The sequence below is a fragment of the Ursus arctos genome, unplaced genomic scaffold (genome assembly GCF_023065955.2).
Source record: "Ursus arctos isolate Adak ecotype North America unplaced genomic scaffold, UrsArc2.0 scaffold_17, whole genome shotgun sequence".
Classification (NCBI taxonomy): Eukaryota; Metazoa; Chordata; class Mammalia; order Carnivora; family Ursidae; genus Ursus; species Ursus arctos.
Genome location: NW_026622841.1, coordinates 38989201 through 39015107, shown reverse-complemented (window position 1 = coordinate 39015107; position 25907 = coordinate 38989201). Strand labels below are relative to the sequence as shown.

General features: G+C 39.4%; 1 protein-coding gene across 1 annotated transcript in view; it reads right to left on the bottom strand.

The window, feature by feature from the left end:
• Positions 1-4145: 4145 nt before the first annotated feature.
• The window catches only part of B4GALT6 (beta-1,4-galactosyltransferase 6), a 66120-nt gene continuing 44358 nt past the window's right edge, over positions 4146-25907 (bottom strand). The window contains exons 4-9 of the mRNA XM_026496149.4: positions 24371-24495; positions 18635-18751; positions 11637-11824; positions 8504-8626; positions 8121-8222; positions 4146-7616 (exon numbers count right to left, since the gene is read on the bottom strand). Of these exons, the coding sequence (XP_026351934.1) occupies positions 7469-7616; positions 8121-8222; positions 8504-8626; positions 11637-11824; positions 18635-18751; positions 24371-24495 (803 nt within the window). The 3' untranslated portion in view covers positions 4146-7468. The remainder of the gene's footprint in view (positions 7617-8120; positions 8223-8503; positions 8627-11636; positions 11825-18634; positions 18752-24370; positions 24496-25907) is intronic.

The following is a 25907-nucleotide window of genomic DNA, read 5'->3' as shown; positions in this document are numbered from 1 at the left end:
TTCGTAAAGACTCCAGGAAAATAAATCCCCGCCACGATTTTTTCCTGATTCTAACAACAGTGGTGGTGGAAGAGAAGAAAGAAGGAAAAACAGGTGAACAAAGGTAGGAGGGGGGAGGGATAACCGTGTAAAATAAAGTCTTTGGAAATCAACTAAATACATTTTAAGAAGTGCCTCAGATAGAAATTATGTTCCACAGGTAAATTTACACCTTCTCTCTGGTATTAAGTCAACAGGTGTTTCCAGCATCTGTGCTCATTCTTCCATCAACACAGTAGTGTCTTGTGACATTTATTTTACGGGAAGGATGACTTTCACTTCCCAGGGTTTTTTTTAATTTAATAAAAATTTTGGCAGTGAATTCTTCACTATTCTATTTCTTTTATATACTAATATATAATAATATTTTAAAAGATTTATTTATTCTCTACCTCTGAAACTAATAACATACTATATGTTAATTAATTGAATTTAAATAAAATTTTAAAAAAGATTTATTTATTATTTAAGAGAGAAAGAGTGGGGGGGGACAGAGGGATAGGGAGAGAGTCTCAAGTGGACTCCCCACTGAGCTTTGAGCCCGACCATGTGGGACTCGATCTCACGACCCTGAGATCATGACCTGAGCCAAAATCAAGAGTCAGACACTTAACCAACTGAGTTACCCAGGCGCCCCTACATTAATTTTCTAAAGCTTAGTAAATACTTCTAAATTTTAAAAATATGTTGAGTAAAAAGTTGGGCCTGGCTCCCTATTCAGATAGATGTATGGGTAGGTCAAAACACATCTTGATGAGGGCATTTAATAGTCCTAATTAAGGTCCTGATCTGCTGAACACAGCTCTCAGTAGGTATGGCATAAGGAGTAATAGCACAGTGATTTAGAATGCCATGGAGTGTTCTGTCCTGACAGATGGCAAACAGTGTTGCCCTGACAGGATGGTTCATTCGCTGAGTGCCATGCAGGATGCCGGGTTACAAAACCAAACGGCACAGACTGCGGCCCTCAAAGAGCTAACAGTCTTTGAGAGAAAAAGAAAATGCATGAACAAATGTAATAGCATAAGACACACTTTAATGCTGTGGTACCGTAGGGCAGGAGTGCAAGGGGGGGAGCAGCAAACTGTACTTGGGTTGGCCAGGGACTGCTTCCAGAGGAGCTTGAGTCTTTATTTATTTATTTTAAAGCAGGCTCCAAATCCAGCGTGGAGCTCAACACTGGGCTTGAACTCACAACCAAGCCACCCAGGTGCTCCAGGAGCTTGAGTCTTAAGAGATGTAGGAGACCCTCTGGTGGATGAGGGTAGGAAAGGCCAGCGGGAGTAGTTCATAGGCAACTGGAGAATGAAAAAGGGTTCGAGAGGGATGGGAGGGGAGGTGTTGGTCCTGCAGAGGCAAGCAGAGGCCAGATCATTAAGGCCCCGGTCTGAGAAGCAGAAATATTTGCACCTTTTCCTGTAGGCAATGGGGAGCCACTGAAAGATTTAAGGCAAGGTAGTATTTCAAAAGACACAATTTTGTGTGTCAAGATGGAAGACAGATTTAAAACAGAAAGCATACCTTTGCGTTAAGACAAGACTGGGAGGAGCCACGCAGTTGTTGTAGAAACAGAAGACCCTACAGATTGAAGAGAGACTTTAGAGGTGGAGCTAACGCTGATAGTTCAGAGAAGCAAGGGGAGGGTGACTCACGAATTTGGTCTTGAGTTACCAAGTGGATGGTAAAACAAGAGGAAGACTAGGTTTTGAAGATGGATATGATAAATTCAGCTTAGGACATGGGAGTTTTAAGTTTCTGTGAACAAGCAGGTCGAGATGACCCAAAAGTTGATAATGTGGGTCGGGAGCTAAGAATTCTAAGCTGGACATTGGCTTAAGAGCCTCCTGCATGTACTTGGGGACACCATGAGGTTAAAGTTCTTCGAGAATAAGAGATCACCTGCTGTATGGGGCTATTTACATTTATCTAAGATTTAACAATTAAAAAGCCAGCTTCTGGCTCACGCCAGCCACATTTTAAGTGCTCAACAACCACATGTGGCTAGAGGCTACCATACTGGACAGCACAGTCCCAGAACATTTTCATCATTCTAGAGCATTCTACTGGACAGTTTTGGCCAGTTGTCCTAGAAATCGAGCTACTGATCAGAGGAAGGAGAAGGGAGAAAGAACGGAAAGCAGAGAAAGAAGGGTCTTCTGAGGAAACTGGGAAGAAAACAGGTGAAAAAGCCAAGCCCAAAAGCCAAGGTGGGAGAAAAAAAAGCAGTACAGGCCAACATGGCATTTAACTTTTTCAGTCACAATACTGAGAGAAGCTACATGTTACTGAATTGCCTTCCGTAGGCAAAGTATCCTAACAGGTGCTTCCACGCTGTCTCCCTAAAATCACACAGCCTCTGAGCAAATGGAGCCTGATTCCCACTTGCTACATTTCTCCTCATGACTAGTACTGCTAAAATTTAATTTTGCACCTTTGCCAGTTTTCTTGTTTACATGCATTACCATGTATAGGTAGGGTAATCACTAACTTCATTTCCTAATAGAATCAAAGAATGCAATGTCATTTTAAAAATATAATCCAAGATAATTTGCATTCAAGTCAAACTTATTACCCTCGAGCTGAAAACTGACTTAAGTATAAGCCGAGTTTTTGCTCAGCGTGTCAGGCGCTGGGCTCAGTTCTGTTGGGATTAGCTCATGTAAGTTCTTCAGCAATCCTTGGGTAGTCCCTATCATCCTCACCTGTAAGATCAGGAAACTGAAGCCCACGGGGGTTTAAAATTTTGCTAAAATGTCACAGTGAGTCACGGGGGATCTCTGAATTCAAACTCAGGTCAGTCTGATGCCAGAGTCTTTGCTTATAACCACTGCCTTCCACACAGTCCTATTAAAAGTTGACTGTAAATCCTCAAGATTCATTGTAGACAAACAATGATCTCAACTATCCTTCCAACGTATAGGGTTCACAGCTAAGAAACCGTCTGTGCTTTGGGAAAAGCTTCTCCTCCAAAGATGCTCTGTTGGCCTAATACTGCCTTAGTAAAATATAAAACCAACGTTTCCAGGGGACCCAATTGAGCACCTCATTTCATAGTATGTAGGTTTTTCAGTTGTTTCCACGTCTGTTTTACCCACAGAAGACAGTAAATTCCGTAAGTGTAGGTAATGCCTGATACTTCTTGGAGATCAAAGACTTCAACTGATGGAGTTAGGAGGATGAAATTAGCAACGGAATTCAGGTCCACCAAAATATGTTAGAGCAATGTGTTGAGAAAGATACAAGTTGTATTTTTATGACCTATATATTTTTCTTCTAATTGTAGTATAATTTTCAGTGATATAACACCATGTTCTCTAAAGTCACTTAAATTAAGAGCAAAACAGTATATGGTCAAGAACAGCCTTCTCTAAATGAAACAATTTGGGTCCAGAATATCTCCACAACCTTAAATCCATGTGCTTAAGACAGGACAAAAATATATATTATAAGATCATTAAACTGAGTTGGCATGTTTCATCAGAGGACACATTAATACCATAGGTAGGAGCTTGGGCCAGACTAAGCCAACTCGATTTTACGGCTCTGCATGATTTAAAAGACTAAATAATTATTATTTCACGATTGGCATTATTTGGGACATACAGGGTCAATATCCCAGTAGCTTATACTATACATAAAAATCAATAATAATTCATTACACAAATAAGTGGACAAAAGTCATGATCTCACATTCTAGGTCCAGATACAAATCTAGTCCCTAGGTATTATTTGCCTTAAAGATCTTCACTACTACTTGATACCTGGAAAACAAGAAGGGGGCCGAGCACAACACACCAGCTTAGTTTACTCAAGTTGCGCAAGCAGAAGAAATGTTAAAAACGACTCCTTAAATATTCTTCCTGGTACAGATTAATTGTACTGATGCAAAATATTTAAATATTACTGTGTCTTTTCTGAGTTAAGAGCTATGAGATCAATGCATGTACCGAAAACTGTCGCAAAGGCAGATACGGTGGTTGCTTTATGCTTCTGTTGCCATTCCAGTGCCACCAAGGTATTCATCCACAGCTCGCCTCAAAATCAGGAAAACACCCAGATAACCCCAAAAAAGTTCCGGAGCGAAAATAATTACAGTGTCACACGGAGTCTTTAGAACATTATATTTCATAAAAGACAATGATAAAAAAGTACAAACATTTCCATGAGAAGCAAAAAAAAAAAAAAAAAAAGTACAAGAAATTACTAGCATTTATTTCAGTGCATTTATGTAGAAGCCTTTCGGATCTAATAAAATAATCTTAAGTACACTTCCTCTTTCTGATAAACACCACTATGGCCATTTTAGATCTCTCAATTGGCATACTTGCAAATACAAGGCAACAAAACTAATATTTGTCTGAAAAGTACACAGAGAAATATAACAGATACAAGCAGAGGCCAAATAAAATGACACAAAATCTGCTTTCACTTGCAGGAAGCCTCCAAAAGAAGGACAATATTGTATTGGTTATTTTTCCATTTTGTTTTAAAATGGATATCAATATTTTGGTTGGAAAAGGAATTTAAGCAAGTTTTTAACACATAATTATGTGTTTGCATAATACTGTAAGTTTTCTGATTGAACACATTTTCACAAAATACAAATTTAAATATAGATTTAAAAAAATACTCATGTGTACACTTTTCCCTCTCTTTTCTACAAACAAGCCCATTAATCACTACTTCTCTGTCTAGTTGAAAGGCACTACGTAACTTTCCCAGTTAGTGCCATTGGGACCTCATAATAGTTCCATGTCCACATATATGTGTTTCTTGACTTTGAAACTAAGAAATACAACAGGTAAGTTATCAGAGGATGTCTTCATAATTTTAGAAAGGTTTCAACTTGCTTGATTTGATTTGTTCAGAAATAAAAGACTTTTTCTGTTGACATACCTCGCATTGCACTTGATACAGAGTAGGCAATTAATATACGTTCCCTAAGAAATCCACCAAACATAACGATAAAAAGAACCTCCATTTGCAATGTATTTGTTAATTTTTATGGAATAGGTTTATTTTAATAAAATGAAGATAACTGAGCAAAACTATCACTCTTCTGGAAACATAAAAAAGTCATTTATAGGCAAAAATCAATTTCAGGTGTGCACTTAAAAAGCACAACAAAAAAAGGGGGGGAGAGCAAAAAACAAACTAATGAGACGATTTTCACAGGATGACATACCATATTCAAAACTGAAGAGAACAAAACAACATGGCTTACTCATAAAACAAAACTGGCTATTAGACTTAATCCAAGAAAATAAGGCAGATACTAGTAGAACTGAGTTCTCCTGAAACTGTAAAATGTGTATCAAAATGAGGATTCCAAAATGTGGGCAGCTCCACATTAAAAAGCAAAAAATATGTTTCACGAATAAGACTCAGAGAAACAGCCCTAATTTTCCCCACAATTAAAATATGTAAGTATTAAAAAAATATTAAGTATTATTGGGTTAATTCTGCTCCTATGCCCCTACTATCTTATTAAGTGATCACAAATGTTAATACTCCCAACCGACTTTCATTTCACCAAATTAAAAAAAAACTGCATTGGCTATGAGACCAAAACGAAGAGATACACAAATTCAGAACAAATCTCTTACTTTTCAGAAGGTTTGATTTTTATCGTGATTTTTGAGTACCACCAAAAAAATGGAAGATAAATATTTTGGAAATATTGCTAGAGAAATAAATATGGAAAATTCTGTTTGGTATTATAAGGGAGAGTGATCAGTTTTTTTCAAAGTGTAAGAATTTCAATTAAGTTACAATATGGTTTGTGGTCATTTGTATTACTAATATTGCCATAAGAGATGATACTTCAAAATTAAACTTCAACCTGAGATAAATAACCATATTTCTGTTTTAGGTAAACAATCCATGAGGCAAATATTATCCCAACATCCCTCACAGACAGATTTCTATTGTTCTGCATTGTTTTTGAAGATTCATTTTATAGATACATAATTTTTTATTTTAAATTTGTGAAAATATCAAGATATTTTCTAGAATCTTTGGTTAACTATAGTTGATAATTTTCAAAGTTAAGGATATTGTTTGGTTTTACCATGAAAACTTAATCCAAATTTAAGATCAAGGAATATACTGGATGTCGGGTAGTGAGACCTGTTATCAGAGAAGTATCCTAGAACATCAGTGCATTTAAATAACTGATTATGTTTTAATATAATCCCATTAAATTATTTCAGTGAGGCAATTTTAAGAACCCCAGAAACATAATTTCTTAAAAGTGAAAAAAAAATATATAGTTCTAATAAAACTGGCCGACATTAAAGGTTCCCTTCAAAACTTGAAATTCTATGAGTCTGAGAATTAAAGTTTGTTTTTATTTATTAAGCATTTATCTTCATAAAAATAGAACATTTAATTTCTTATCTAATAGTATAACTCATTTGTGTAAGTACTACTGGGTTTTCCATAGCTCATTCTTTTTTAAAAAAAAAACTTTTGATTTTTTTTAATGAAAATTGGTTTTTTTTGGCTCTTCTGAACTAGAAATAATAAAAGTGCTATGAATTAAAAAAAAAAATACAGTGTACAAACACACACAACCTCGGGAAGATTTTTTGAGGCACAAAATCCCTGACAACTACACCAAAGATACATGGAAGACAGTTAACATAAAGAGGTCCTTTATATCATGTTACATCACAATGTTGAAGATTTTCTTGGTAATACTCATGCAATGTGCATCAACAATGTGGTTGTGATTTAGCAAAATCTGATGAGACTGCAAGCAAGGAAAAAAACAGGTAATTCCGGTAGGAAGAAAAGTGGTCTAAGCCCTTTCTTCTTACCCTGTAAAACCCTAGGAAAAGCTGTGACTTCTTCCACACAAAAGGCTGGAGGTCGGAAGCTCAAAACTAGTGTCAGTTTGCTGTAGCAGTTGCCTGTCAACTACTGACAGTTCCTTCATTTCACACAAGGGTTAACCTTTGCTTAGTGACGCGAATTTACATTGTTTTCTTCCATGCAAATAAAAAATGTCTATAAAAGTCCGATAAAGGCATAACCAATTACATGCAAAACTGCAACACATCTTCTTTTTCAACAACTTGAACACGTTAATTTACATCACATATATACAAAACATGTTTAAACAGAAATAAAGCATTCTCTTGAATTAAATTATATATTTTAGTATAAAAATTTTCTCTTTGTAGGGAGCTCTCTTCCTTTCCAGATTTCAGCAAGGGCATCGGGTCTCTGCCGTGCTTGCCATGGGGGTGTGTCTCAGAGAAGGATGGCGATGTCTCTACTCTCACGCTGTAAACACTGAGGGCTGCTGGCTCTTCTTCTCACACGGCAGGGCACCGCGACGCGTCCACTCACTGACCTCCAGTAAGAGCACATTCCAAGTTGACCAGCCGGCACTGCAGTCTGTCTGTCTTGCCACGAGAGCTATTTAATAGTCTTCAATTGGAGCTAACTCTGGCATGAGGTTTACAGATATATTTGTATACAACCTATCAACCAGTATTTTTGGCGTATATATTAAATTGTTCAACCCATCGATGTACTGACGCTCTTTTGAATATCTTAGTAATTTATACCTATGGTGTCAGAGAAAAAAATGAAAAATAACAGCAACACGTACAAAAAGAAAAACTGACAACAAATATGCCCAAGGTCGTTCTTATAATTAAAGCATTTAAAGCTTTTTCAATTCTTACTTTTCATACATGATTAAAAATTTTTCGAAACCATTATCTAAATTAGCGTTTTTACGAGTCTTAAAACGCCTCCTGAAAAATTTATTTTTCACACTTACAACTTAGACATCCTTAAGAAATAAAATGTTTTATGAACTAATACATCTTATGTTAAAGAAACACTTTTCATATAAATAGTTAACTGGGCTCTTTAATATAACACAAATATATATGTATATCTCTTCAAAACAAGCACAAAAATATTCTACTTCTATAAAGAAAAATAAGATCAATAGAAAATTCCCTGCAGAAGATTTTTTTTTGGCTGCAATGTTTTTTTTAACAAATCTCTCATATATCAAATAATATTGAAACCTTGTTATCTGAAAGTGATATTAAACTTACCGTCCTAAAAACTGGACTTCACCTCGATGGTGATGAGGAATAGACTTGTATTTTCCCAAGTCTCCCTCTGGTCTTGTTACATTATAACCAGCGTAGTGAACTCTACAATACATGGAAATAAAAATATGAAGGAATACACTGTGACATAAAAATTCATTACATGAGTTCAACTCGAAATGCAAAAGAATGCTATCATTAGAGAGTGGTCAATAATTCCAGAAGGCACTCTAAATGAAGAAAAGCAGAAGCACAAAGCAGGATTTAGAAACCTCAAAAATTTTCCATCCCAGAAAATCTTTTCTTGGAATACCAAAGTGCAATCTAACTAATAGAAATGAAATTTATACAAATTCTATTATTAAGCAATTTGTACCTCAACATACCTATTCCAAAGGTCGTCATCTTCTCCTCCCCATCCCCAGAAGGCATTAGGAAAACCATTGATCTTTCTAAATTGTTCCACAGTCAGTCCACTTACACCACCAAAAAACTCTTTATATGGAAGACTAAAAAGAAAGCAGAATACAGCATTCTAAAAATGAAATCAAAACAGTCTGCCATCTGAAATCAAGTTTTCAGTCTTATATGTGCTTTGCAAAATATATTCTTATTTTCCATACAAACAATTGTGCTGATTAAATCATATTCTGGGAAATGTAAAGTATACCAAGAAAGAAAACATTTTCACAGTCTAGCGAAACATCTAAATGTGTTAGGTAAAACACTAAGTAAAACACTTACAATAAATGAAATTTAATATTCAGTACTGTTACTTTGTAAGACTCACAACCCAGTGTTCAAAAATTGATAAGATTTCCACGCCAAAGTAAACTTGATTGAATACATCAATAGCTGTCAATGAGATGTTAGACGTTGTTAAGCTCATAAAGTGTTCTAAATTAATAGAACGTCATTATAAATGTGTTATTTATTACATAGACCAGGATAAATATAAATCAGTAAATACAACTCGAGCATTTAATTTTGAAATGACTAGCTAGCTGCCTATTCCTGTAATAATCATACCTGTTTGGTATGATACAATAATACCCACGGTATTTACAAATACATTATTTTGAAATGTACTAATATTTAGATAAATGATTTTTTAATTGAGATATAATAGACCTATATAACCTGGTATTCATTTTTGGTGCACAACATGATTTCACACATGTCTACACTACAAAATGATTACCACGATAAATCTAGTTAATATCCATCACCACACACAGCTACAAAATTCTTTGTTTTCTTGTGATGAGAGCTTTTAAGATCTATTCTCTTAGCAACTTTCACATATAGAGTATCATTAACTCTAGTCACCATGCTGTGCGTTACATCCCCGGACTTATTTATCTGACACTGAACTTTGTACCTTTTAACCCCTTTAGCCTCCCCCAGCCCCTCCCACCGCTTCTGGCAACCACCAGTCTGTCCTTTGTATCTATGAGTTTGTCTGTTTTAGATTCCACATGTCAGTGAGGTCATACAGCACTTGTCTCTCTCTGAGAAATGACTACTACATTTTAAAATTTGGATTTATTTTCCTTACCTTTCCCTAACTCAAATTTGTCAAACTAAGTTGATCATTTGGATATAAATTGGTTTTCTGAACTCAAGGTAGCATCCCTAGACTTAGTTCTGAGTAAACTCCTGTGGCCCCAAACGTGCCACTGGGAAGGGGCATGCCAGAGCCTGTACAGAGGTCCGGTCAATGTGGGGGGCCAGCAGGGAAATATGACCATGCACACCATCCATTAACCAAGCTGAGAGAACTCCGGCCAGGACTAGAGCAAAGCTGCCTCAGAGAAGGAGAGAGAGCAGATTTCATTTTTTTTTGTGGGAGGACTTTCATGTCATTCCCTGTGGGGAAGAAGTGCTGTATGCCAGCTGAGATCCGGTGTGGGCACAGAAGATGGGGGAGCAGCTCCTGCATGAACTCACTGGGTGCAGAAGAAAGCAATCTTGGCCCCACTGGCCAAAGGCACCCAAAGACACTAACAGCAATACTGACCCCAAAGACAATCACACTGTCCCAGGAGACTGCATGAGGCTTACATGTGGGAAGCAAGGATTCCAGTTATAGCACCAGTTGGGGTTCAACAGGGCTGATAAGCATTTGTGGCGCTGTTGGGCTTCCCATGCCAGTTAGATTATTCTTTCCCAGATCAGTGGTTTGGGAGAAACCTGAGATCAGTAGATAGGTAGATGTGGGTAAATGTGTTGGGGGAGGTTGTGCCTGGGTGGCTCAGTCGGTTAAGCGTCTGCCTTAAGCTCAGGTCCTGATCCCAGGGTCCTGGGATCAAGCCCTACGTGGGGCTCCCTGCTCAGCTGGGAGTCTGCTTGTCCCTCTCCCCCCTGCTCATTCTCCCTGCTTGTGTTCTCTCTCACTATCTCTTTGTATTTCTCTCTCTCAAATGAATAAATAACATCTTAAAAAAAAAAAAAAAAAGAGAGCCGCCATGTGCTACGTGTGACTACACAGGGCAGGCCCAGTGTGTGTGGTCTCCTACGGCCCTAGGGACGGACTCTACTACCGGTGTGTGTGGTCTCCTATGGCCCTAGGACGGACTCTACTACGGGTGTGTGTGGTCTCCTACGGCCCTAGGGACGGACTCTACTACCGGTGTGTGTGGTCTCCTACGGCCCTAGGACGGACACTACTACCGGTGTGTGTGGTCTCCTACGGCCCTAGGGACGAACTCTACTACCGGTGTGTGTGGTCTCCTACGGCCCTAGGACGAACTCTACTACGGGTGTGTGTGGTCTCCTACGGCCCTAGGACGGACTCTACTACGGGTGTGTGTGGTCTCCTACGGCCCTAGGACGGACTCTACTACCGGTGTGTGTGGTCTCCTACGGCCCTAGGATGGACTCTACTACGGGTGTGTGTGGTCTCCTACGGCCCTAGGACGGACTCTACTACCGGTGTGTGTGGTCTCCTACGGCCCTAGGACGGACTCTACTACGGGTGTGTGTGGTCTCCTATGGCCCTAGGCGGACTCTACTACCGGTGTGTGTGGTCTCCTACGGCCCTAGGACGGACTCTACTACCGGTGTGTGTGGTCTCCTACGGCCCTAGGGACGGACTCTACTACCGGTGTGTGTGGTCTCCTACGGCCCTAGGACGGACTCTACTACGGGTGTGTGTGGTCTCCTATGGCCCTAGGACGGACTCTACTACTCCAACGAACAAGAAAACCAACATGCAGAGACAGAAGGAACTAACCAAGTCCTATCTCTGGTAAGTGTGGAACCAGAAGTTAAATCTACATTTGCTTCACAGAGAACTCAGGTTCTCTTTCCCATCAACCCACATGCGAACCTCTGCATGAGGAAGCACCTAGCCGGTGGGCAAGTGACTCTATATCCTGGCTCCCTGTGAGGACGAAGTGCAGTTAAAGATACTCTTAGTCTTTTGAGCCCTCTCAGATCCAGGCACATTAAGAGAGCTACCACTTCAATGACACGTAAGTATACTGTCCGCTATCAGGAGGAATGCATATTACTCACATATACATGTATTTATCCAGCTTTGCTGCAAAATGACGTGGCATTTCTCCACAGCCGTAATAGTTTCGGTCATTTTCGGGTAGATGATCCACGTCATGGAAGATGACGCAGTCCCAGACACTGTCTTTCATGGCCTCTTTGAAGCCCACATTGAAGAGCATCGCACGGTTAAAAGGCTGTGTGCCAGTCTTCACAAAGGAGAACAGAAACGGAGTCAGGCTTTGTCATCTGACTTTTCTATGGCTTTCTAACTTGTTGAATCAAGGTCAAATAATAATAGTAAATACATCCAAATCAACTAGATAAAATAAAAAACATGTCAGGATCTTCCAATACACTGTTTGGATCTACTTACTACATTCTTTTGTGCTTTGGCTACATATAAGAACACACTGCTGTTACCTAGTGCATTTACAGAACGTTCCTGTTTTACTTTAAATACATGAGAATTAGATCATTTATGAGCAGGGGAAAAAAGCAAAACCATTAAAAATAATATAGGTTGCATTTTTTTAGTGAAGCTTTCCATATGTGTTAAGACTAAGAGAAGTATGAAGTTAACTGGGACTGGACAAGCGGTAGGCCTCCCCGCTTACGGAACAAGGCCAGCGAGAGCTAACTCCCCACTGTTAATACTTACAATAAAGACACAGACATTTCTAGAGACAAAATCAAGTGGAACTGAGTACACAAAACCCAACTTCCTTTATTACAACTATTTTCCTTTATTTTAAGAAAAATCTATTAAAGTGCCCGGGCAAACAAACACTTCTTATTTTTATTATTCTTGCTTATGACACAGACCAAGAACATTTTAAGGGAAAAGAAGACAGGAACTTTTACACAGAACCCTACTTCCTATGGAATATCCACTTCCTTTTACTTATGAGGGAAATTATATGAAGGTGCACTGGCAATTAAACTGCCTCATTCTGTATCTGAAGGAAATTAAAGAGCAATTATCCACGCCTTAGCAATATTTCTCAAAATCATTTCCAAACCAGACAACAAAACAGGATGATGACAGAAGCAGAGGAGATACCAGACACAGTCATCCCCAGAGGTGCCGCGGGAGTGAGAAATGACTAATCTATAGTCCTGAGTCCTGCACTAACTTGAGGTAACAGAAATCACTTTACTTTTTACAGCTTCTTTCTTCACCAGTGAAAAGGAGAACAAAAAGGAAAGGGAGTTAAATTGTAGTGTCATTACTGGCACATCAACATCAATGTGAATGAACTCCTTTCCGCTAGGGTTTGAAAAAATTGTTTTTTATTAAATGTGGACATAATACTTTATATATAAGAAGTTCTATGTCTAACCCATCTTCATCTTCCATAAGCAGAGCCTTTCACCTCCTCTAGTAGTTTACTCTAGTACTTCTCTCCATACTGCAAGGTAATGAGAGTTCAGACATTTCCCGGTTTCGTTAACGTTAGACATTGTCTCCTGACTTCGTACCATGGTCACTTGAGGATTCACGCCACCCCACCCACTGCTTCTCCAGACATTTTCCCAATACAGTTATATCAGTTTTTGGCTAAACCAATAGTGTTTACATTATTAGGACTGCATAAATATTTCTTGAGTGCCAAGTGAATTACAATTCTGTTTTCTTTTTCAAACTGGGATTAATAATAACCAGCTTCTGTTTTCTTAGTTTTCTATGTAAGTATTATTACTCTGTGCAAAAGCCCCAATAGATATGCCTTCTACTTATTAATAATTGATGTAATTCAAACACATCAAGTCATCTATCAATTCCTTTTCCACCCTCTCAAGCCCAATTTCAACTTCCACCGCCCTGAATTCTTGCTCCAGTCTGGACTGGTCTGACCATGGGCACCTCTCATCCTAGGACTTCTTTGTTCCCTAACATCACCCCTGTCCTGTCCCTGACTTGGCTTTCTCCATTTGCTGAGGCATATCCTTCAGCAGCTTCCAAAATAAGGGTCCATGAGAAGAAAAAAAGAAATATATATATATAGTAATAAATATAAATTATATTTATATAATTATATTAATAATATATTATATATAATGTATATGTATATATAAATGCATATAATGTACATCTGTATGCATATATGTATATACTAATATCTATATTATATATAATGTATATTTATATATAAATGCATATAACATACATATATATGTATAATGTAAACATATGTATATATGTTTATATTATATTTATATAAACTTATAGTATTTATATATAATATTTAGTAATAAATATCTATATATATATTTACTCAATGAATGCTAGAAAATGCCATCAGTCTACCCTAACACCTGACTGACATTTTAGCTGGGTAAAAATTTCTAGGTTAAAAATCACTTTTCCCTAGAATCATTTTTTTAAATATTTTATTTACTTATTTGGCAGAGAGGGAGAGCACAAGCAGGGGGAGCGGCAAGCAGAGGCAGAGGGAGCAGGCTCCCTGCTGAGCAAGGAGCCCAATGCAGGACTCGATCCCAGGACCCTGGGATCATGACCTGAGCCAAAGGCAGAGGCTTAGCTGACTGAGCCCCCTGGCATCCCTCCCCTAGGATTATAAAGGCATGGCTCCACAATTTTCTAGCTATCAGCATTACTGAGAAGGTTCCTATGATCCTGATATATAATCACTGGTAATTCTTCCTCCAGAACCTTCTTGATATTTTTTTAATTTGTATTCTAAAATTTCAAAATAACATGCTTCACAGTGGATCTATATTTTATTCGTGTGTACATGTGAGTTCCTTTAATCTGAAGACGTGTCTTTCCTTCTGGGAAATTTTCTTATATTATTTCTTTGGTCATTTCCCCTCCACTCCCTGCCCAGTTTTTTCCTGCTCTATTTTTCCAGAACTCGGATTAGTGAGTCTACAGCTAATTGTGAGCCGGGAATTCTGACAGCACGGCACAGATGCCTTCTCTCTACTCCGTGACGTCTGGGCCTCGGCTGGAGGATCTGCTTCCGAGGCGGCTCTCTCACACAGCCAGCAAGGTGCTGCTGCCAAGCCGGTGTCCCCTCCAGGCCTGCTTGCGTGTCCTCATGACCTGGTAGCTGGCTTCCCTGACAGTGAGGGATCCAAGAGACCGACGCAGAGGCAGCAAGGTCTTTCAGGACCTGCCCTCAGAAATCCCATGCTGCCATTCTGCAGTTGGGCTGCCCGTGCCAGTCAGCCCACACTTGTTGCAGGAAGAGACCACACAGGGGCCTGGCTACACAGAGGCCAAAATCCTTCAGGGCCATCTTGGAAGTGGTTACCCCCATGCCATACTGGTACCAGTTGATCTTCTTAATTTCTTATGTTTTGGTTCTATTTTAGGAGATATGTTCTTAAGTTTATCTTCCAGCCATTGTAAAAGTTTTGTTTTAGTTAGGGCATTTTCTTTTACAATAACATCCTTATTCTGACTATTCTTCCTTTATGATGTCCCATTTTTGCAGATTCATTATCTTTACTCTCTGTGGATACTGACTATGAGCTTTTGTTGTTCTTTTAAGATTTTCCTTCATTTTCTCTATTCTCTACACTCCCTCTTGTTGGATTGGTTTGGTCTCCTTTTGTGCAGACTTTCTTCGAATTCTGAGAAGCCTTAGCATCTGCGCTTAAGAGTGAGGCACTAAAAAGCTGGGGAGAGTCTCCACGAATGCATGTGAGGTCTGTGGCATCCCACTCTTGACTCAAACACATACGCCACACACGCACAACATGTACACAAGCAAATCCCCAAACCAAACTGAAATAAAAAACCAAAAGCCCCATTCCTCTCCCCTGTGTCCTGCACGTTCATAGCCCAGAAAATGGCAACACCCTAGTTCCAGACACACGCCCTGGCACTGCTGACAATTCTCCATCGCTCCCGATGCACATCTGATTCGTCAGCAATGCTACTACTTTTCAACCCAGTGTAGGAGCCAAACCGCGCCACAGCTCGCCTCCCCCTCCGCCACCCCAGCGGCACAAGCCCACGTCTCCTCCTGCCCGCACATCTGCAAAAGCTCCGGGGCTGCCCTCATCTCCGCCCTGGCCCCACTCCATCTGCTCTCACCACAGTCATCTTTTCAAAGCCTCAGTTAGATCGCGTCGCTGCACTACTCAAAACTCTCCGGCGTCTCCCAGCCTCACTGTGATAATCCAGGTCCTCACCCTGGCCTGCCCCGCCCTCCATTAGCTGCTTCTCACGCCCTCTCTGACTTCCCTCCCAACACTGTCCCGCACCCACCGCTCCAGCGATGTCCAGATGACCTCTCCACAAACACACCACGCACTTGCCTGGAATCCACATCCCCTCACATGACTCAGGGCTGCCCCAACCTCACCTCCTCCAAGAGGCCTTCCTTGAACACTCTGTATAAAAAGAGCACATCTTCCTGCCTTTACTGCTCTCTTTGCCCTTTTAGCCCCGAACACCTCCTGACAAATGGCAAATTATTTATTGTCTCTCTCTCCTCACCAGAACGAGGGGCCTTGCCTTGCTGTGTTCACTGCTGTAGCCCCATTGTTGAATGAAGGAAAGGGCTAAATGGAGGTGATAAAGCGGTGAGCTGGCCTCTTCCTTTGGAAATGCCTAAATATTAGATTAGGCATCTTTTCCCTGGGGCTAATCTGTTTCTCTAACAAAGACACCACTCGTGCCCTACCTCAGTTGGAGGGGGTGGGGGGATTCATGCCTAACTGCTGGCTTCAAAAAACCAGATGGAGAAAAGGGCCTGAGGGTCCCTAGGGTTGGCATGCAAACTTACTTAACCCTAGGCTCCCCAGGTGAGCTGGGCCAGCACAGTTAGGACTTTCTCTGGTGTGGTTTCTCCAGAGGATAAACTTAAACTTTCATTTTTTACAAGACACGGTGGAGTAATCACCTTGCAACATAAGCAAAGATGAGGAACTGGGAATATGAGTGTTTTGTAATCAAACTTTTAAATAATCCTGTTACCTTAGCTGGGTAAATTCAGTCCATCGGCGACATCTTTCAACTGCCGAGATCCACAGGACTTTGTCCAGCAAACGGACTCAACGCTTGTCACAATCGCCCTCAACGCACATGGTTTTGAACATTCTCTGCTCTACTAAGGGAGCTGTTAGTGTCCCATCTGCTTCCTGACTTCCAGAAATATGTTGCAATCTCTCAACGACCATCTCTTTGTCCTTCTGCTTTAAACACTTTTTTTTTTTAAGTATTTTTCTTTCACTCTCGTTTTAGGAGTTTGAAAAGAAGAAGTGGTAAGTATGTGTACACTCTTCCATATTTCACTAGGGGTTCTAAGCTGTTCTTCAACTGCTTCGCGCTTCTGGGCACCGGCCCAGCAGAAAAATCACTCTTCTATTTCATACGTGGTAAAAATGTTACTACCTCAAAACCACCCGCTATCAAATACATGGGCCTGAATTAATATTGATCAAGGCTGAGATTTAGACTGAAGAGGTTTATAAAATATGGATATTAGCTGCTCTGCAAAGGTCGCTTCATCACACACACAAAATAATTCTGTGGTGTTGGACTCTCAGAAGAACATGCCTTTGAAAACACAAGCCCAGTGCCCTCTTTCACCGCTCATCTGGGGGCGCAGTGGACCGTAAAAATGCAGACGCAGCCATCCCACCTCCCAACACAGCAAGGACACTGACGTTTCAAAAGAGGAAACTAGCAGTTGGTAGAACTGACCTGGAGGTTTTTTAACAAGGGCTATCATGAAAGAAGCTAGAAATTTTGATTTGTTATCAGATTAAAAAAAAATCAATTTTCACAGTATAGGTTGTCACATTAGAAAGTATATACGCATTATATGCATCACTGCACAGGAACAAATCACCTTAAAAGGATGATTTACATACAGAGAAGCATAAATTATAATAAATACCAAGTATTTCCAGGGGAAAAAACAGAGGCAAAAAGTGAAGAGCAGATCTACAATAAGCCACAAAAGAGCTGGGAAAGCATATTATATGTAATACTCTTAGGACAAATTTTGAATATGTTCCACAAAGAAACAAACCCGGAAGCATCTAATAATATAAGCTAGGTCACTTTCTGTCTACTGATAAGTAAGGACATCCATTTTTAGTCAGGTCCAGTGTGAGTAAAAAGAAGGAATATCAGGATAAAATGAGGTTATCAATGTCAAAACCAAAAGTACCCAAGCTACAATATATTTGAAACACAAACAAAATGCACTATCTTAGAAATGCTACCTAGAAATCACTGATAAAATTCAGCAAGTGCCCTAGTGCTTGGGAGGTGGGGTAGGGAAAAGATGAGGAAAGAAATCCAAGATGATACTTTATAAAACTAGGCAATGACAGAAGTGGAAAAAATCAAAAGTATGGTAAATATCCTCAAGGGGTTCAAATAAGACTGAAAGAAATTGCATATATGGAATATTGAGACACGAAAAATATTTATAGAGAAAAAAACTAGCTGGTAATATGAAGAATAATTTGAAAACTGTTTCCCTTTAATAGGTAAGACATGATGATTAAAAATGACAGGAGCACATCAACTGATAAATGGATTAACAAAACATGGTGTGTGTGTATGTGTGTATGTGTGTATGTGTGTATGTGTGTATGTGTGTATGTGTATAGATAGATAGATAGATAGATAGATAGATAGATCACGCTCAATCCCAAATGAGAATTTACCCAAATATAAAACCAAAGATTCACCTTAAGCTAAACATTTTTAATCCCACCATATCTAAGAGTTTATTAAGTTCCAGTATACTTAAGTTACCATTTTGAAAAATTTTCTAGCCTAGGGGCACCTGTGTGGATCAGTTAAGCGCCCAACTCTTGATTTAGGCTCAGGTCATGATCTCAGGGTCATGAGAGAGAGTCCCACATAGGGCTCTGTGCTGAGCATGGAGCCCACTTGAGATTCTCTCTCTCCCTCTCCTCTGCCCTTGTGCCCCACTCACACACATGCTCTCTCTAAAGAAATAAATAAAAATTTAAAATTTTTTTTAAAAATTAAAAAAAGAAGAAAAGAACAATATTCTCACCTGTTCAATGACATAAAAGGCAAATTCTAGCCTCTGCTTCTGGAGCATCGGAATCAGATGCAAGAAAAAAATCGGAAGATGTTCATGACGATTACGGAAAGGAATGAGAACTGCCACCTTCAAAAACAAAATAGTCACGTATGTAAATAAATAGAGCAGCAAGCCCTGGAGGTAAAAAGAAAAACTGATCCTTAAAAATTTCTGAAGGTGTTAAAGTCCTACCTTTATGGATTTTCTCACCAGAGATCCAACAGTGAGAAAACACTGACATGGCCCTTGCCTTTGTGCCACTTAGGGTCTTGTGAACCTGGGGAGGTATAAGTGGGCTCTGAGGGCCACTCCTTAGATCGTGGTCTTTATTCTATCAACACCATGGGAAATTTTGGAAAGATTCATTAAAAGTGATAAAACCCCATTTGGGGATGGAGAGTAGACTGGAGAAAGCCCAAAATAGTCAGGGAGCTGCTTAGGACATTAACACAATTAGTCAAGAGGCAATGGTAGCTAGAACTGAGGGGAGGGTGAAGAGGAGAGGTACATGAATTTTTGAAACATTTAAGAAGTAAATTAACAGGACTGGTTTATTATGGATTGGATAAGAAGAGTCAGGGGAAGGGATATGTCAAGAGTAACTTCTAGGTTTTAAAGTAGATCATAAATAATAAATTCATGGCTTTTAAACTGAATTTAAAAGAGATTCCACTTGAATATCTACTATCCTACATGTGGCTTATCTGGCCTAGGGTTATATATCATGGAAGTTTCATAATTATATTAACATTTTTCATTTAATCAAAATTCACAATTAAATTTTTGATACATGTTATGTTTATTTTGGTGGTAGGATAATGCTGAGTTCTAAATGAAATTGATAATAAAATTACATTAAAATGTTAAGCTTAACAAAAAAAAGTAATGTAAGCAGCAGAAAACAGAGAAATGTGTCCTTTATAAACAGCCAAAGAAATGTTTCTTACATAATCTAAAGAACAAAAAAAAACCCCACATATATGGAAATTAAACAGTTTCTCAGTAAATCAATGTTTCTTCTAATAGGAAAAAAAATGTATTGGGACTCTGAAAATCAAGACTAAAAAACACCATCTATCTAAAACGTGTTCTTATAAAATAAGAATAAATGAATATTGTCAACCATCACTTATTCGAATCCTCTATTTCCTGGATCCAAACTCTGTCATAAAAACTAAGCTGCCCTACAATTTAGATTTTGCCCTTGAAAAAGATGAAATGTTTTCTAAACATTACTTTTCTTAGCAGTTTCTGAGCTAAGCTGGATTTATTGTAATTGTGAATTTTCTAATACAAGTTGAAATTAAAAGTTTTATACAAATTATAAATCCCCAAATCATTGGATTTTCAAAGAACATAACAGTCAAAATATATCTAATTACAATATTAATGTGTCACTCTATATTCCAACAGTCTAACCTGGTTATAACAGAAAATCTTGTAGGAATGTTAAATCTGGGACTTATTGAAATTCACTTATATGAAATAATTTTTACCAGTGAATGAATAAATGCAAATAATTGAAAGGGCACAGGTTTAGGACCTAATCCTATTTGTGAAATTAGGACGTGACATTAGACATAGTCAATGGAAAAAAGTAACATTTACTTGTGTATTTTACGTTACCAGGATCATAAATGAGAGAAATTTTTCAGTTATTAAAATAGTTTTATTTTAAAAAGCCCACAAAATGTAGTTTAGCAAAACTGAGAATGTCTAAACTAGAAACACCACCACTAATTTTCCTTGATGGTGATGAGGTAGCAGGAAGGCATGATGGCCACTATGACACTGCTGTCTTCATGTTCACACTGTTTTCTACTTGGTATGTGGTAGGAACTCAAGAGGTTCTGGTGCCTCTGCCAGCCCCACTTTGGATCCCATTCCCATCTGGCTCATCCGTAAGACACCTCTTGAACTGAGGATGACAAGGCAGCCGGAGCAAAGCTACCCCACAGCTAAGAGTCCCTTCTGCCCCCTCCCCAGTGACTCGGACCTGCTGCTGGGAGTCAGTGACCACTGCCAGCAGAGCCACACTATTCCCAAATCAATACAACTCCCAAAGCCATTAGGGACCCCTCGGTTCACTCTTAGGAGAGCAAACTGCTATGAAAAGTCAAAGGAGAGAAAGGGGTCAGATGGTGAGAACAGATCCCTACCACTGGCCTTATCTGAAGGGAACAGCATGATATCTTCTGCAGAAATAAGCATCAAGCTTGCCCTTCCTCATTTTGAATTTGGCCACAAGTTAGCCGCCTAGGACATAATGTAAATGGGCTATAAAAGCAGTTAAGGAGAATTATAGATATTTAAGGAAAGAAGCTATTAAATGGCTGTGGAGTCCATATTAATTAACTACAACTGCACTGACTGATGAGTTGAACATATAAGAATAAACAAGACAAAGTCATAGTCCCTAATACAGTCGTTTGTTCAATGAAGCATTTAAAATATCAAGAGTTGTTTTTCTTTCTTAATCTTATAAAGAAACTGAGAATAATAGAAAAGAAATTACCACTGTCTTGGCAAATTCAAAATAAGCTAAACTGTTGTCTTAATAGCAAACAAATGTCCATTTTTTAATGAGATGGCTATCAAATATTCTGAATAGTTTTTATTAAAATAAAGCTAACCAGTATCTTAAAAATTCATTTCGCATGTCCCTTCTTGTGGCTGTGGAATGACATTCTCAACAGTTTACAATTTATTGTCTAGAAAATGAAGGTCTCAGTGTTCTGCAATAATATATTTCAAGGTTGAATTCACTGTTGGAGCCACTCTCCTGTTGATGCATTTCCAGTGGAGACACACAACATCTGGTCATTATCTTCTGCAAAACAACACTTTGTCTTCATGAATCTCTCCTCACCACCTCTTATTCAAGCAAAATTATCCCATTCAGTTTGCGCTCATTTTAAACCACTAATCTTACTGAATTTATGCACCTATTTTTCTCACTTGCTTATTTTCTCTTATATTCACCATGAAGAGATTAGCAAGAAAAATGTTTTCTACATACATTTCCCACCAAGTATTTGTCCTACTTCCAAACTTCAAGCACACCAGCAGCTACAGTGTCCCTAAACGACCAGCTTCACGCTTGCCTCCAGCAAGGGCACACTGGTCTCTGCCACTGACGAAGACGGAACACAGCAGAAGCCGCTGTGCTCTCATTCTCCTGCAGTGTTTCTGGGTCCATCTCCCTCTGCCTCCCCATTTCCAGTATCTACAGGAGCTTCTCAAACAGGAGGCACTTGATAAAAACGGCAGGTTCTTGTCCCTTTCCAGCAACAGAATCAGAATGTCTGAGCATTACGTTCAAGAATCGTCATTTTTACTAAACACCCTGGTAGTTCTGAACAGGTGGCTAAGACTCGTCTCTGAGCCATCTGGGATGAGAAATGGAACCCTATGCCTCTGAGCAGATAATGTGCAGTGGGCAGCTGCCTGGTTCTTTAAGCCCGTAGGTTTTAGGCAGAAGCAGTTCAGACCTCCCCCTGACCCCTGAATGGAAAGGCAATGCCACAGGTGAACACTTTACTTTTAATGTTTGGAAAAGCATCACCATCTTCCCCTTCAAGTCCCCTTATAGAAATAAGCTTGCCTCCCTCCATAAGGCCTCCAGTGTGTGCTGACTTTTCCACTTGAACCTCTAGTGTTCAAAAATACCTGAGAATTGCTGAAATCATCAGATTTAGAAGATCTCAGTTCCAATTAATTGGCCATCAATGAACTTAATTGGTATTTTTTTTTTAAAAAAGAACATCAAATATGAAGAATCAAGTTGGTAGCACATGTGTAACATAAATCTAGTAATTTTTTCTCTCCTTCTCCCTCAGCTCTGTTCCAAGATTGGAATGGGACATTAGGAGAACGTAAACAAGTCCGGGGCAGGGAGAGGAGGGGGAGAGTCCTTACTCAATTAAATACGGCAAGTTCAAGTCACCTCTGAATGATGTCCAAATTTCCTCTCCTACCTTTAGCTGCATAGCTCAGAACTAGAAACTGTATTCTGAGAAGGGTTTGCGTCAAGTTGAAATAAGAGCAGCATTACCATACGGTTCCTAAATAAAATAAGCTTATTTTTAGATCCCTGAATTAGCTTGCTCCTAGGAACTGCACTTCCAATATTGTCACCTAGTAATTCGCGTGGAGTTCACAGTCTACTAAAATCTTTAAACAGGAACTACTTCTGTGTGTGATATACCTTTCTCCCAGAAAATGAGAAGAAGAAAACCATAAAATTTAAAATCCAGTGTCTGATATAGACCAATGACGAAAGAACAAGAATACTTAATTTTTTCAATCCCAGATTATTTCACTATACCACACCGTGTACATTGGAGCAGTATGCAGTACCCACATCAACAGACCTTGCCACCCCACAGCCATTGTGATTAATTGTGCTTTTTTCTCTCATTAGTATTCAATATACACACTCATCACCCAAGTAAGAAAAATCATTTATTTGCCCAGGACATTTTTAAAAAGTAGAATTGTGTGAATTCGGCCCTATTTTATCTACAAGTATTAGAAAAATCAATCATGAAATATGAAGATTCACTTATTAACAGAATCTGACCAGACAACTGTAAAATGAATGATTTGCCAAAATTTGTACTGGAATCCATTTAAGCAGCTTTACAATGTGTTTGAAGCACAAAAACCCAAACATTTATTTAATAATTTGTCATGAGGCATTTATTTATCTCGTAACCGCCATTCAACAAAACTGGGTTTAGTGCTTATCTTAGACAAGATAAATGTCCTGCCTTACGGATGCAGATATAAATAACACACTTCCCCAAACACAAAGAGTTCAAGGCCAATTAAGTCCGAGGGCTTTTATCTGTATTCTCCTCCTCAGCAGTGATTTTGTGTATGAAAAGACAAATACTTTAGAAAATACTAATATTGAAAAGAGGAACTGAAAACTCTTCCCAAATGAAGGCTATATCACAATCCTTAAGGACACACATTTGATTTAATCATACGTGGTTTTCACTTGAATTATGTGAATACTCAAACGTAACCACCGTACGGGAATGTGCACTCACTAGCCACTTTCACAGTACTGTGAGCAACTGTGATTTCAATTTATTTTAAGCAGCGGAGGCAGACCCGTTCCCTTATAGTTTTTCAAACACAACATTAACTAGAACTCTGACGTGTCAAAAAGATAAAAAGCTTGTGCTCTGCCTTCTGAATGAAATAGGGGTGAAGAACCCAAAGTTTTCCTTTTTGTGTCCCCCCGGGACCTCGGAGCCGCCTCGTTAGGATTCTGGGACTGTGAGGACCCCAGCGTGAGCCCAGCTGGAAGTCGCAGTTCCAGGATTTGGTGCGGCTGTGCCTGCAGGTGACAGTAATCATTCGGGACAGCAGCAGAAGGCAGAGAAGGAAACGGGGAAAACAGGAAAAAAAATCTGTTTTCCAAGCCAATCTCCAACAAGGTACTTATGAGCAGGGTCTCCGAGGGACAACACAGGAGCACAGAGTTTGTAAACACACGGGTACGCTTGGAGTCGTCACGTGTAACACTACTAAACCATCCTTGGACTGTGAATACCTACACGTTAAAGACAAAAATTCTGAAGTCTTAAATTTTCAGAGACAAATAAATTTCACTATATCTTCTGAACCAAGCACACTTTTCCTCCCTCAGACGCACAGGAACAATTACATTACTTACGAAAAAATTCACCTCACCTTCCATCTGGGTTTACAGTCTTTAGGCCTCCAGTGACCTCCTGGCTCAATATCTAAATCCTTGGAGAAGAGCTGATGAATTTCATCAAAACTGACTTCACTTACATTGACATTGAGGAATCCCCCTAGAAGGTCAAACACGTGAAGAACGGTTTTAATATGAAGCAAGACAAACAACAGTCAGTTGGGCGATGGCGTAACTTAGTTACCAGGACAGTACGGTTTATTCCTGTTATCACCACATAACTGTTAGTATCACCCCCTTTCAGGTTTGGTCTGGATGATACATCATACGATCACGCCACTACCTTTGGTAAATCAGCCAAAGATAAATCAGATTGTTTAAACTTTTTGCTCTGAGGACTACAGTGAATATTTTATTATTCTTTGGGAAACTTTTGCATGTCATTACAAATTAGCTTATTATTGTAATTTTAGAACTTATTCAAGTCTTTTAAATTCAACGTGATCCACACAGGCAGCATGAGAGCACAGTACGTGAGAGGTAACGAAGCAGTTAGACCGGCAGGGAGCCGCCGAATCCTACCTTCTGTGCACTAGGGACACTACTGAACTTCTCGGTGCTTCAGCCTCCTTCTCTGTAAAAGCAGATGGTGAGACCTGCCTCCCAGTGTGGCTGCATCCACTGGATAAAATAGTGCGTGTGAACGGCCAGGCACAGCCATCAGCCACAAAGGTACATGCTCAATATACGTTGGCTAGTATCACTCTCCCCTACTGTACTCCCATTTCTTCAGAGAATTTGCAAACACAACTCAGTAAATTTATATTTTCGCACCTACCCAGTATCCACCTGATACGTAAAACCGGAAAACTTTAGGCTTTTAAGATATTCCTGGCCTAGTAGGCATTCACTCTCTGAATTAACAAATATATTTCTGGAGGTGTTTCTACTAGCAGCTTCTCTGCCGCGTGCCACTAAAACAGGAATGACTCTTGGATGGAAAGCCATTCCCATTAACTCCATCAAAAACAGAACTAAGAACTTACAGAACTAAGTTCTGTCTCCCTCTTCGTCTCATGAACTATGCACCAACAAATGAGGTTTCCCACTTCGTCCTCTGAGCCTGAGTGGCCCTGATTCCCCATATAAAATCCTCAGCTCCTCCTGGAGAGAGCCCTTTCCCTTTCTCCTGTGGTTCTATATTCTAAGGCTTCTCAGCTGCCTCTCTTCCCATCCCTCCCTTCTTCCTAAGTAGGCAGGAATACCAGCAGCTTCCACTAAGCACTGAGGCATGCCAGAGAGAAGTATTTTAAAACACAAATGTCCACATTTCAAAGGGTAAGCTGGGGAAAAAATGTGCAACCTTCTCATGTCTGCCAGCTCTCCGGACAATGTTTGTGGTCTTTTATAACCAAATACTCGGCCTTCCACGTGACAAGATTCACCTAAAGGAAAGAATAACCTGCGAACGTGCAGAGGGGCAGGTTGCGACATGAGACTGATTAGCCTAAGTACAGACTCCGCTGACCAAAACAGAATCTACCACCGTAATCAAATAAAATTCACACAAAT